This window comes from Carcharodon carcharias, chromosome 12 (genome assembly GCF_017639515.1).
Source record: "Carcharodon carcharias isolate sCarCar2 chromosome 12, sCarCar2.pri, whole genome shotgun sequence".
Classification (NCBI taxonomy): domain Eukaryota; kingdom Metazoa; phylum Chordata; class Chondrichthyes; order Lamniformes; family Lamnidae; genus Carcharodon; species Carcharodon carcharias.
Window position 1 is genome coordinate 29,964,468 of NC_054478.1, and position 13,494 is coordinate 29,977,961.

Consider the following 13,494-nt stretch of genomic DNA (forward strand, 5'->3'; position numbering starts at 1 on the left):
GAGTTCTTTATGTTAGGAACCATTGAAACACTGATGTAGTTTACGATAAAATGGGTGTACACCAGCAGTACTTAATATCAAAATTAGCAACATCCTAGAATATGTGAATTTTTTAGGCCGGAATTGCTGTGTAGCTAATGATGACATTAATAGGGCAGCAGACACATGGGAATGCTGCTACCTGGAAGTTCCCCTCCAAGCCACTCACCATCCTGACTTGGAAATATATCGCTGTTCCTTCACTGGGTCAAAATCCTGGAACTCCCTCCATAACAGCACTGTGGGCGTACCAACACCACACGGATTGCAGTGGTTCAAGAAGGCAGCTCACCACTTCCTTCTCAAGGATAATTAGGGATGGGCAATAAATGCTGGCCCAGCCAGCAAAGCCCAAACCCCATGAAAGAATAAAGAGAAAGAAATGTTACTTATCCGGATTTTCAAAAGGCCTTTGATAAAGAGTGGTAAGAATGTGGAACTTGCAAACCACAGGAAGCGGTTGAAGCAAATAGTATAGATGCATTAAGCGGAAACTAGACAAGCATTTGAGGAATAGAAAACAGAAAATGCTGGAAATACTCAGCAGGCCTGCCAGCATCTGCAGAGAGAGAAACAGAGTTAACATTTTCAGGTCATAATCCTTTATCAGAACGTTCTGATGAAAGTTCACAACTTGAAACGTCACCTCTGTTTCTCTCTCCACAGACGCTGCTAGACTTGCTGAGTATGTCCAGCATTTTCTGTTTTTATTTCAGATTTGCAGCAACTGCAGTATTTTGCTTTTAGAAGCATCTGAGGGAGAAGGGAATAGATGGTTACGATGGTGGCTTTAGATGAAAAGAGATGAGAGGAGGCTCGAGTGGAACATAAACACCGGCTAGACTGGTTGGGCTGAATGGCCTGTTTTTGTGTCACACATCCTATGTTAAGGAAAATATTCATATTTTCATGCAGGAATCTTTTTTTAAAATTCTGAAAAGAAAATTCATGCAGCTTCTCGACAAGAAAACTGTGTTTTCAACACACAACCAGATTATTCTTTCTTTCACTTATTTCAGTCATTCAAACAAGAAACAAGATGGGGTTATAATTTTGATAAATTTATTACTATACTACTGAACTGGATCAAAGAATACAAGGTTTGTTACAGTTGCCAAAAAATCAAGAGCACAACATGTGTTTTACCATTCAGCAACATGTTTGATAGCTAGATTACAAGCAATTTACAAAGGATGGTCTGATTAAAATGGTGGCATTTAGACAGTCATCACAAATGCCCGGCCAGCGAATTTGTTTGTCATTGAAAATTACAGACGAGCACTTATTGAACCACCAACCCCCTCCAAATTCAGCTGCACAATTCCTTGTTACATCTCTATCGTTATCCTGATCGCTGGTAGAAAACATCATATTATCACTACACTCATCTTTACTGGCATTACTCAAAATATCATAAGACACAGAACCACCGATGGGAGCGCCCAGCCTCAGTTTGTACTTATTATTTTCATCTTCAACGGTAAAGCTGGTATAATTAACCTCTACTCTCTCAGATTTGCTCACAATGACAAATTTCACTTCATAATGGACATGTTGTGTGATAAGATGAATGTATTCATTTCCCAGCCAGTAGTCATCTTCCACGTCACCAAAAGTATGCTTGTAAGTAGACCAATGATTTGCAAATTGAATATTACTTTGCTTCGAGACACGTTGCAGCACCACCCATCCACCACCTTCGGTGTCCATGTCACAGTAGACCACGAAAGGGACACTTCCACTGGGTTTAATAACATAGATACCACTGGGCTTATCTTGAAGACGGTTCAATGCCCTGCAGTCTCGGTGTAGTACTGTAAAATCAATGATGGCAATAGAAAATCATGTCGATTTACAAATTGTTATATTACGGTCATGTTATAATTGAAAACTACCCAAAATTGCTCTGGCATGTTGTACTTTCATGTCAATTTTGTGTCACTGAATGTTTGATGTTAAAATGCAAGACATTGACAACTATGAGAAATGGTCACGATTTACACTTTTGAAAGGCCCAACCCAGAAATATGGGTCATGGTTAATTTGTGTTGTTCCGTGGCAATACAACACAGGGGAGAAAAAAAATCAGCTCTATTCCTGAAACATCAGCATAACACGTACACTGTTTCCTGTATGATTCTTTATTAGTGTTAAAACTATCCTGCTAAATTGGCCATCGACTATCATTAACAAGATAAGCAAAATGCCATGAATACCTTTTAGTCCAGCTCTTCAATAAAATAAACCATTAAAATTCTAAATACTAGCATCTTAAACTGGAGTTAGATTCCACTCCATGTACTGTCCTGGTTCTGTGATTCGGAATCCTAAGGAGGATCTCGCACTTCTTGGTCTTAAATCTAAATCTGACCCGTTGCTTTACATTACCCAGTTTTGACTCAATGCACAGCAATGCTTGGAAATGACACGGAAATTCGAGTACAACTGCAGCCTATCTGATAAGGCAAATAATTAGTTATGATATAAAAATGCATGCATTATAATCAAAGCCATTTGTAATCATTTACCTCCCTTTTTGTAATCAGCTAAATTCAAAATTTTTGCCTTTTGCTCCATGGTCAACGCATTTATGTTGTCAATTCTGTTGCGTCTAGAAAAGACCGTGGTGAATGCAGAGCAGTTCTCAACCATAAAGACGGCAAGGAGCATAAAAATCAATGTTCTTTGGGAAAACATGTTGCAAACTCTGAAAAAGATGAAAATACTTTTGATTAAGCAATTCAGTATTTAGTACTTATGCCAATTTAAAAGAAACCACAACTCACTGAAGGCAATTCCTTTATGAAGTACTTAACAAAAAAGGTATGAAACACTGGGCACAGTGCTTCCTACATTTTATACCTGGGTCATGTTAGATGTAAAATCATTAACAAGCTAAATATTTACACAAAATATATTGAACATCTGCAAATTTTATTGTCAAGAACGCACCTTAACAGCTTGAAAATAGTAGCTGATAATTTATGCCTATCTAGTGTCATATAAAATACAAGTTCCTTGAGTTCAAAATTTCCAGGTTATAGTGATTAAGCAATTTTAAAATGAAGATCTCAAAACAAACAGCCATATGAAAATAGAATTTGTTTATGCTGCTGGTTGTAGACCATAGAACACGAAATAATGGGAAGGAGATGTTTGACCGAGCTTACAGGCAGATTTCAGGAAGATCAAAAACAGAAGAGACACGATAAGTGGGGGGATGGGGCCATCCTAATATACTCTGAGATAAATAATATTGTAAAGAGCAAGGAGACGGAGGACATGGGGCAAGTGGAACATTTTCAGCAGGAGAACATTTAGGAATCCGTGATCACAATATCATTAGGCTTACAGCAGTTATGTGTGTGCCCACTTAAACAGCCTTTCTATTTCTTCCTGAACTTTCAAAAGGCAATTGAATGTATACTGAAAAAGAAAAAAAGTGCATTGTTATGGAGAAAATTCCACTGCCCTGCTCTAATTGGACAGCTGTTTCAAGAACCTGCAGAGGTAAAATGGGCCGAATGGCCTCCTTCTGTACTGTATGATTCTATTATTCTATAATTTAGGGTGTGGATTCCAGGAGGAAAATATTAAGCAAAAAGTAGAATATATACAGTTCACTGGAAAGGGGCAAAATGATATTTCTAAGATTAAATAAGGATGGTAGAGAAAAAAGGAAAGCAAATTATTTAAGGAAAATAACACATTGTACAACTTACATAATGATTGTAGCAAAGCCTAGTCCATTTCAAATTTCATTTTGGGTTCCTCTGGCCCATAAAGTTATTGCTATGTGATGTCCCATCTCTCTACAAATGACAAGACATGTAATCCTGATGAGATTATGCATTCATGCATTCCCAACAAGTATTATGTTACTGTAATCCAGATTTTGAGAGTTCAAATCTCATCATGAAAGTTTGAAAGTTTGCATTCATTATAAGATATGTGGAAGTAAACAGCTGCCATCAGTAATGGTTCAGTACGGCCCAGATGGAAAGCTGCTGTCCTTACCCAGTCTGGCCTACATGTGACTCCATTCCCACATCAACATGGTTGACTCAACTGCTGTCTGACCTGACCCACTCAGTTGGTGCAGCCAACCTGTGTGCTGCCTCATTCTCAGGATCATTGTTTCCTGAGATCTCCACACCTTCTCGAAGTTACTCTTCCTGCAGCAAGCCTCAATAACCCAAGCTTAGTGGCAGAGGCAGTGGTTCTGGTACTGGACTCACCTGTTCAATCCCATTGTTGAAAGTTATGAACCTAATTTTAGTAAATCCAGCCATTTAATATCCTAGCACAACTCAACTGATTCCATTGTGGCTTTCATGTTGCATTCATTCAATATAAATCCATCACTTACCTATAGATGGGCAGAACCATAGAATGCAAACAGAATTTGGTATCAATCACTAAAAAAATTACCTTGGTTATGAATTCCAATGTGTAACAGGGGATTTTAGGATTCCTGAAAGATTTCTACCATTCACTACAACAGCCTGCATGGTGTCTTATCCCTCAGCATATTTCAGCATTCTTTATATTAGCAGGAAAGTCAGGTCTTAGTGTTAAGTGTGGCATTAAGGTGAGGTGAGAGGTGACTGCACTTGGCATCAAAGTAGAATTTAAACAAGTGTGGCAAAAAAGAGCCCTAGGGAAATAGAAGTCAATGAGAATCAGGAGGAAAACACTCCACTGTTTTGGAGTCATGCCTAATACAAAGGATGGTGGTTGGGGTTGTTAGAGGCCAGCCATCTCAGCCCCAGGACATTGCTGCAGGAGTTCCTCAGGGTAGTGTCCTAGACCCCAACCATCTTCAGCTGATTCATCAGTGACATTCCATCCATCATAAAGTCAGAATTGGGGATGTTTGATGAGGATTGCACGGTGCTCAGTAATGTTCACAACTTCTCAGATACTGAAGCAGTCTGTGTGCATATGCAGCAAGACTTGGACAAAATTCAGGCTTGGGCTGATAAATGTCAGGCAATGAGCATCTCAACAAGAGAAAATCTATCCATCTTCACTTGACGTTAAATGGCATTACCATCAACGAATCTCCCACCATCAACATCCTGGGGATTATCATTGACCTGAAATTTAACTGGGTTAACCGTATAAATACTGTGGCTGCAAGAGCAAGTCAGAAGTTGTTGCAAGTAACTCACCGCCTGACTCCTCAAAGCCTGTCCACCATCTGTAAGTCACAAGTCAGGAGTGTACTGGAATACTCTCCAGTTACCTGGATGAGTGCAGCTCCAACAATAGTCAAGAATCTCAATGCCATCCAAGCCAAAGCAGCCAGCTTGCTTGGCATTCCATCCATCATCTTAAACATTCACTCCCTCCACCACTGATGCATAGTGTGTACCATATACAAGGTGAGCTGCAGCAACTCACCAAGCACCTTCCAAATCTTCAACTTCTATCACCTAGAAAGACAGGGCAGCAGATGCATGGGAACACCACCACCTACAAGTCACAAACAGAAAATGCTGGAAAAACTCAGCAGGTCTGACAGCATCCATGGAGAGAGAAACAGAGTTAACATTTTGAGTACGTATGACCCTTCTTCAGATCAGAACTATATTTCCGTACCTTCACTGTTGCTGGGTAAAAATTCTGGAACCCGCTTGCAGGACTGTGGGCACACCTGCATCAGATGGACTGCAGTGGTACAATAATGCAGCTCATTGTAACCTTCTCAAGGACAGTTAGGGACGGGAAACAAATGCTGGCCTAGCCGCGATGCTCATAAGCCATGAATGATGAAAGAAATTGGATTTTTAATGCTCTTTTTCTTTTCTGGTCTAATGATCATAAACTCACCATATTTCTGCTCTAAGATTGGAACTCTATGCATACCTTGAGAAATTGCCAGAACATTTTGTATTCAAAGTTCACCAAGAGGAGTCCAACTTATGTAAAATTAACAACGATAATGACGCTGTTGTATCTGCTGATGCTGCTTTTCTCAACATTATAAATATGCACTTACATATTTATTTGAATAGATTAGTTAAAGAAAGCATTGATGCTATTTTATTCACCACCTAATGCAAACCTGTTGTTTGGATGTAAGATAAGTGTGGAGAGCTACATTGCTGTGACTAGCGTTGGCTGTTAATGGTATTGTGATTGTAACTAATTAATAAAGAGTGTTTGTTTTCCCTTGGAGTCCCTCAGAGCAAGGAGGATGCTTGTCACTGAGTCCTATCATAAAGAGAGGGAGAGAGATAGACAAAATAAGGTGGCGAGAAAGAGCGAGGGCTGTAAGAGATCGGGATTAAGTCAGTGCAAAGTAAAGGAGGTGTGGAAGGGAAAGTAAAAGGCTAAGGGAGAAACAACATTTAAAAAAAAATCCACATTCCACATGGCAGTCAGTCATTAGTCAGTCAATCGGTCAGTCTGTGGTCAAGGAGGGTTTGCATGCCTTCTTGAGCTTCCTCCTTGCTCTCACCTTCATCACATGCACTGCTTCAAAATCAACTACACCTTGGTGAAGCAGGACTCGCCATAGTGAGCAGTCCAGTACACTCTCTTCCCAGCTACCATCAGCGCTGCCTACTGAAGATCCTACATATCACCTGGTTGAAGCACCGTACGTGAGCATGAGCATCTTTCAGGAAGCAGGCGCCCTGAACCGAGAGATGACCATTCTTGCACTGCAACTGCACTTGAAAGGTCACTGCATCAGAATGCTGAACCCTTGCCTTCCGAAGTGCGGTGTCTACTCCCAGCGCATGACTGGTCAAAGGTCACAAGGTGGCTAGCAGAAACGTTTCAAAGATATCCTGAAAGCCTCCTTGAAGAAGTCTGGCTTTCAGGATGTGGATGACACTGGCAGGGAAGTATTTATTGCTCATCAAGAGTTGTCCTGAAAGCACTCAATGTCAACCTGTCATGTGGAACTGGAATTGGGTGCATTCCAAACCAGGTTATTTTCTTTCTCTGCTGGATATTAGTGAGTTAGACATTTAGGTTGCCACAGAGATGTATATTAAACCACTCTAAATATGGCAATGGGAGAAAGCATTACCTCTAATTGACTCTGAACAGAAAGAAAGATATTTGTCAACAGTATGTGGGGAGGTGATAGTAATCCAGAGACCCAGGGTAATGGTCTGGGGACCCGGATTTGAATCCCACCGTGGCAGATGGTGGAATTTGAACTCAATAAAAATCCAGAGTTAAAAGTCTAATGATGCCCATGAAACCATTGTCAATTGTTCTAAAAGCCCATCTGGTTTACTAATCCCTTTTAGAGAAGGGATATCTGCCATACTTACCTGGTCTGGTGACTCCAGATACACAGCAATGTGGTTGACTCTGAAATGGCCTAGCAAGTTTTATCAAACTGCTGCAGAAAATTGCACTACCTACACCACATGGACTGCAGCGATTCAAGGCAGCTCACCCCCACCTTCTCAAGGGCAATTAGGCATGGGCAATAAATGCTGGCCGAGCCAGTGATGCCCTCATCCAATGAATTTAAAAAATGTATGCAATCTTCTTCATTTTGCTTTTAGAAAAACTTTATAATTGAACAATAAGCAGTCTTTAGTTCTAAGCAATGGTTGATTCAGTGTAACTGCTAATTAAGTAAAGTGTTTGATTCTGCTTTCATGCACGAATAATCTCCTAAGAACATAAGAATATAAAAAATAGGGGCAGAAGCAGGCCATTTGGCCCCTCGGTCTGCTCCACCATGCAATAAAATCATGGCTGATTTGATTGTGGCCCTTAACTCCACTTTCCTGCTGCTTCCCATAACCCTTGACTCCCTCAAGATCAAAAACCTGTCTAACTCAGCCTTGAAAATGTTCAATGATCCAGCCTGCTGGGCTAGAGAACTCCAAAGATTAACAATCATCTAAGAGAAGAAATTCCTCCTCATCTTTATCTTGAATGGGAGGCCCTTATTTTGAAACTGTGCATTGTAGTTCTAGACTCCCCCACAAGGGGAGCCAAATATCTTCCCAGCATCTGTCCTGTCAAGTCCCCTCAGAACCTTATATGTCTCAATAAGATCACCCTCATTCATCTAAACTCCAATATGTTACAGGCCCAATATGCTCAGCCTTTCCTCATAAGACAACCCCTTCATCCCCAGAATCAACCTAGTGAACCTGCCCTGAACTGTTTCCAATGCAAATGCATCTCTCCTTAAGCAAGGAGACCAAAAATGTACACAGCAATCTTGGTGTGGTCTTACCAATACAGTTGTAACTGTACAGTTGTAACAAGACTTTCATACTTTTATGCTCCATTCCCCTTGCAATAAAAGATAACATTTCATTTGAAATCCTTCCTAATTACTTGCTGTACCTGCACACTGACCTTTTGTATTCAAGTATGAGGACACCCAGAACCCTCTGTAGTGCAGCATGCTGCAGTTTCTCTCCAGTTTTAAATCTCTTGGCAAGTCTGCCTCTCACTCATTTTCAGTCTCCCTTTCATCTTTTTCTTATCTTTTCGGTTTGTTTACCTTGTCTCTTTGCTGCCTTTGTTTTCTCTCCACTTATTAGTTTTTAGAAATTCCCGGCATACATGCTTTCCATGTAACTGGCTTGGATCCAACTAAGACATGAATGCACATTTGAATAGCATTGTTTAACTTTTACAGCAATCGCTTATTATCATCTGGTTTTAGAAGTCCCAAAGGAATAGACAAACTTTTTCTTTCATGGGCAGAATTTTGCCCTTGGCCGCCGCCTGCGATCGGCACCGCGCCACAATTTTACACAGGCAGGCCAATTAAAGCCCGCCCAGTGTGGTACGTGAGCGGCAGCGCTAAGGGCAGTCTGTGCAGACGGGGGTGGGGGGAGGAGGGCGAGCGGTCCTAGCATGATCTTCATGCATGCGCGCAAATGGGTGCTTCAATCTCCCTGATGCACGAAGCTGCCTCAGGGAGCTGAAGCGCTGTTTAAAAAAACTAATAAACAAAATAAAAATGTCATAAAACATGTCCCCTCATGTGACTGTCACATGAGCAGGGACATGTTTTTAATTCAAGTATAAATTTTTTATTTGATTCTTATTTGCTTTAGGAAACCTCATCCACCCGTGGATGAGGTTTCCTAAAAAATGCAAAGGCCAGGCTTGGCCTTTTCACCTGCCCGTCAACCGTTAAATTGAACGGGCAGCGAAAAATTCAGCACAATTGTTAACTTAATGGCCTTAATAGGCCTTTTAATTGTTGGCGGGTGCACACCGGACATGGCGCTCTCGGCCGACGTCAACGCGCTTTATTTCACACTCGGGTGTTCAGGCACATGCCCGCACACCAAGTGAAAAATCCTGGCCCGTGTCTTTTCAGTGTTAAAGGACAGGGACAAAGGAAAATAGGTAAGTCTGAAACTTTTATTTGGATTTTGAACACAAGTACAAAATTGGTAAAACTCAATGTAGACTAGAGAATTGAAGAAGACACTTGAAATAAGATCCCATCAAATATCATTAATGCATCAACTACTTTATTTAAAAAGGAGCTGACTGGACAATACCTCAAGAAAAGATTGAATCATATAGAAATGTGTGTGGCTATCAGTGATTGAATATTTTATGAAAGATTAGAGTTGTAGTCCTATTTGGGGTCATGATGATAATGGGCCAGAGTCAGCTGGCAAGATAACAGCGAGTTGAATGCACATGCTGTTTCAAGTGTGTAAATTATCCGGCAATATTTGTCAAGGAGGAGATACCCCATGAGTTGCAAATCAGCACAAATTGCTAAGATAAAAGCAAAATACTGCGGATGCTGGAAATCTAGAACAAAAACAAAAATACCTGGAAAAACTCAGCAGGTCTGACAGCATCTGCGGACAGGGATACAGTTGACATTTCAAGTCCATATGACCCTTCTACCAGCTTATATTTCATCTCATTTCTATATGTTTTAGTTCTGATGAAGGGTCATACGGACTCGAAACAACAACTGTATCCCTCTCCACAGATGCTGTCAGACCTGCTGAGTTTTTCCAGGTATTTTTGTTTTTGTTCACAAATTGCTGGAAGTTTTGTGCCATTCCACCATTAGCCTTGCAAAAATGACAGCTCATCCTCAACTTCCCTGTGAGTTTCAAGAAATTGCTCTATTGGCAATTCAACTCATGGCTGAAAGTTAGGTCTGGTAATGAACAGAATAAGCACTCTTATAATGACAAGATTCATATTTCTATAATGCCATTCAACCTCTCCATCCCAGAAAGGGAACATTGAAGCTGGGATCCGGGTGATCTTGTGCATGAAATACAAATGGTGAGCTTGCAAGTGCAGCCAGTAATTAAGAAGGCAAATGGAATTTTGGCCTGTGCTGTAGGGGGTTGAAGTTTAAAAATAGGGAAGTCTTGTTACAACTCTACAGGGTGTTGGTGAGGCCGCACCTGGAGTACTGTGTACAGTTTTGGCCCCATATTTAAGAAAGGATACACTGGCATTGGAGGCAGTTCAAAAGAGATTCACTAGGCTGATTCCTGGGATGAAGGAATTGACTTATCAAGAACGGCTTGATAAGGTCTTTACTCATTACAGTTGAGAAAAATGAGGGGTGATCTAGTTGAAACATACAAGATTCTGAGCTCGGCACAATGCTGAACTCTTCTTCCGCCGTCTTCGTCTCCGGGCTCACTTCTTTGGGCAGGAGTCCTCTCCCCGTTCAACGGATCTTTTTACCCACCTCCAATATTCTCCCTCCACCTGGATCCATCCCTCTGGATTCTTACCTTCTCTTGATCTTTTCATTGAGAACTGTCGACGCGACATTAGTCGTCTCAATTTCTCTGCTCCTCTCACCCATTCTGATCTCTCTCTCTCTGAACTTACTGCACTCCGTTCTCTCAGATCCAACCCTGACATTGTCATCAAACCCGCTGACAAGGCTGGTGCTGTGGTTATCTGGCGCACTGACCTCTACCTCGCGGAGGCTGAGCATCAACTCGCAGACACTTCCTCCTACCTCTCCCTGGACCATGACCCCACCACTGAACATCAAGCCATTGTTTCCAGGACTGTCACTGACTTCATCGCCTCTGGGGATCTTCCTCCCACAGCTTCCATCCTGATAGTCGCCCAACCTCGGACGGCCCGCTTCTACCTCCTACCCAAAATCCACAAACAGAACTGTCCCGGTAGACCGATCGTGTCAGCTTGCTCCTGCCCCACGGAACTCATTTCTCGTTATCTTGACTCCCTTCTCTCTCCCCGTGTCCAGTCACTTCCCACCTACACCCGTGATTCCTCTGACACCTTACGTCACATCAACAATTTCCAGTTCCCTGGCCCCAACCGCTTCCTCTTCACCATGGAGGTCCAATCCCTCTACACCTCCATCCCCCACCAGGATGGTCTGAGGGCCCTTAGCTTCTTCCTCAAACAGAGGCCCGAACAATCCCCATCCACCACTACTCTCCTCTGTCTGGCTGAACTTTTTCTCACACTGAACAATTTCTCCTTCAACTCCTCTCACTTCCTCCAAATAAAAGGTGTGGCTATGGGTACCCGCATGGGCCCCAGCTATGCCTGTCTCTTTATGGTGTATGTGGAACATTCCTTGTTCCAGTCCTACTCCGGCCCCCTTCCACAACTCTTTCTCCGGTACATCGAGGATTACTTCGGTGCTGTTTCATGCTCTCGTTGGGACTTGGAAAAATTTATTAATTTTGCTTCCAATCTCCACCCCTCCATGTGGTCCATCTCTGACACTTCCTTTCCCTTCCTTGACATCTCTGTCTCAATCTCTGGTGATAGACTGTCCACCAATATCCATTACAAGCCTACCGACTCTCACAGCTACCTCGACTACAGCTCCTCACACCCCGCTTCCTGTAAGGACTCCATCCCATTCTCTCAGTTCCTTCGCCTCCGTCGCATCTGTTCTGATGACGCTACCTTCAAAAACGGTTCCTCTGACATGTCCTCCTTCTTTCTTAACCGAGGTTTTCCACCCACAGTCGTTGACAGGGCCCTCAACCGTGTCCGGCCCATCTCCCGCGCATCCGCCCTCACGCCTTCTCCTCCCTCCCAGAAACATGATAAGGTCTCCCTTGTCCTCACTTATCACCCCACCAGCCTCCGCATTCAAAGGCTCATCCTCCGCCAACTCCAGCATGATGCCACCACCAAACACATCTTCCCTTCAACCCCCCTGACGGCATTCCGTAGGGATCATTCCCTCCGGGACACCCTCATCCACTCCTCCATCACCCCATACTCCTCAACTCCCACCTATGGCACCATCACATGCCCACGCAAAAGATGTAACACTTGCCCCTTCACTTCCTCTCTCCTCACCATCCAAGGGCCCAAACACTCATTTCAAGTGAAGTAGCATTTCACTTGCATTTCCCCCAACTTAGTCTACTGCATTCGTTGCTCCCAATGCATTCTCCTCTATATTGGAGAGACTAAACGTAAACTGGGCGACCGCTTTGCAGAACACCTGCGGTCTGTCCACAAGAATGACCCAAACCTCCCTGTCGCTTGCCATTTTAACACTCCATCCTGCTCTCTTGCCCACATGTCTGTCCTTGGCTTGCTGCATTGTTCCAGTGAAGCCCAACGCAAACTGGAGGAACAGCACTTCATCTTCCGACTAGGCACTTTACAGCCTTCCGGACTGAATATTGAATTCAATAACCTTAGGTCTTGAGCTCCCTCCTCCATCCCCACCCCCTTTCTGTTTCTTCCCCCTTCCTTCTGTTTTTTTCAATAATTTATATAGATTTTTCTTTTCCCACCTATTTCCATTATTTTTAAATCTTTTATGCCCCTCCACCCCCACTAGAGCTATACCATCCATTCTTAATTAGCACATTCATTTAGATAATATCACCAACTTCAACACCTCTGTGTTCTTTTGTTCTTTTATCTGTGACATCTTTTGATTATCTGCTCCTATCACTGCTTGCTTGTCCCTACAACAACACCACCCCCCCTCCACTCCTCTTCTTCCCCACCCGCCCTCCCACCCCCCACCCCACCACAACCTTAAACCAGCTTATATTTCACCCCTCTCCTTGTAAAGAAAAATCAGTTCTGTTGAAGGGTCATGAAGACTCGAAACGTCAACTCTTTTCTTCTCCACCGATGCTGCCAGACCTGCTGAGTTTTTCCAGGTAATTCTGTTTTCGTTTAAGGTTCTGAGGGGGCATGACAGGGTAGATGTTGAGAAGATGTTTCCACAAGTGCAGGAATCTTGAACTAGTGGACCTAGTTACAGCACAAGGGGACACTCATTTAAACTTTTATTTAAACTCATGAGATGTGAAGGAATTTATTCTCTCAGAGGGTAGTGAATGTCTGGAATTCTCTACCTCAGAGAATTGGGGAGGCTAGCTCACTGAAAGTATTTAAAGAGGAGGTAGATAGGTTTTTAAAACATTGTGAAGTTGAGGGCTATGAGGAGCTGACACAAAAGAGGTGTTGAGGCCTGGGGCAGTTCAGCCATGA

The 13,494-nt window shown here is 42.6% G+C and overlaps 2 protein-coding genes across 2 annotated transcripts in view; one reads left to right on the forward strand and one right to left on the reverse strand.

Annotated features, from left to right (window-relative positions):
- Positions 1-1,212: 1,212 nt before the first annotated feature.
- On the reverse strand, positions 1,213-4,291 carry LOC121284662 (fibrinogen-like protein 1-like protein). Its single transcript, XM_041200221.1, has 3 exons — positions 4,278-4,291; positions 2,568-2,746; positions 1,213-1,853 (listed from the first exon to the last, which is right to left on the reverse strand). Exons 1-3 carry the CDS (start codon positions 4,289-4,291, stop codon positions 1,213-1,215), a joined length of 834 nt encoding a protein of 277 aa, XP_041056155.1.
- The window catches only part of ptpn4a (protein tyrosine phosphatase non-receptor type 4a), a 404,635-nt gene continuing 394,591 nt past the window's right edge, over positions 3,451-13,494 (forward strand). Inside the window, exon 1 of the mRNA XM_041200092.1 lies at positions 3,451-3,549. The gene's annotated coding sequence lies outside the window, so the exon portion shown is untranslated. The remainder of the gene's footprint in view (positions 3,550-13,494) is intronic.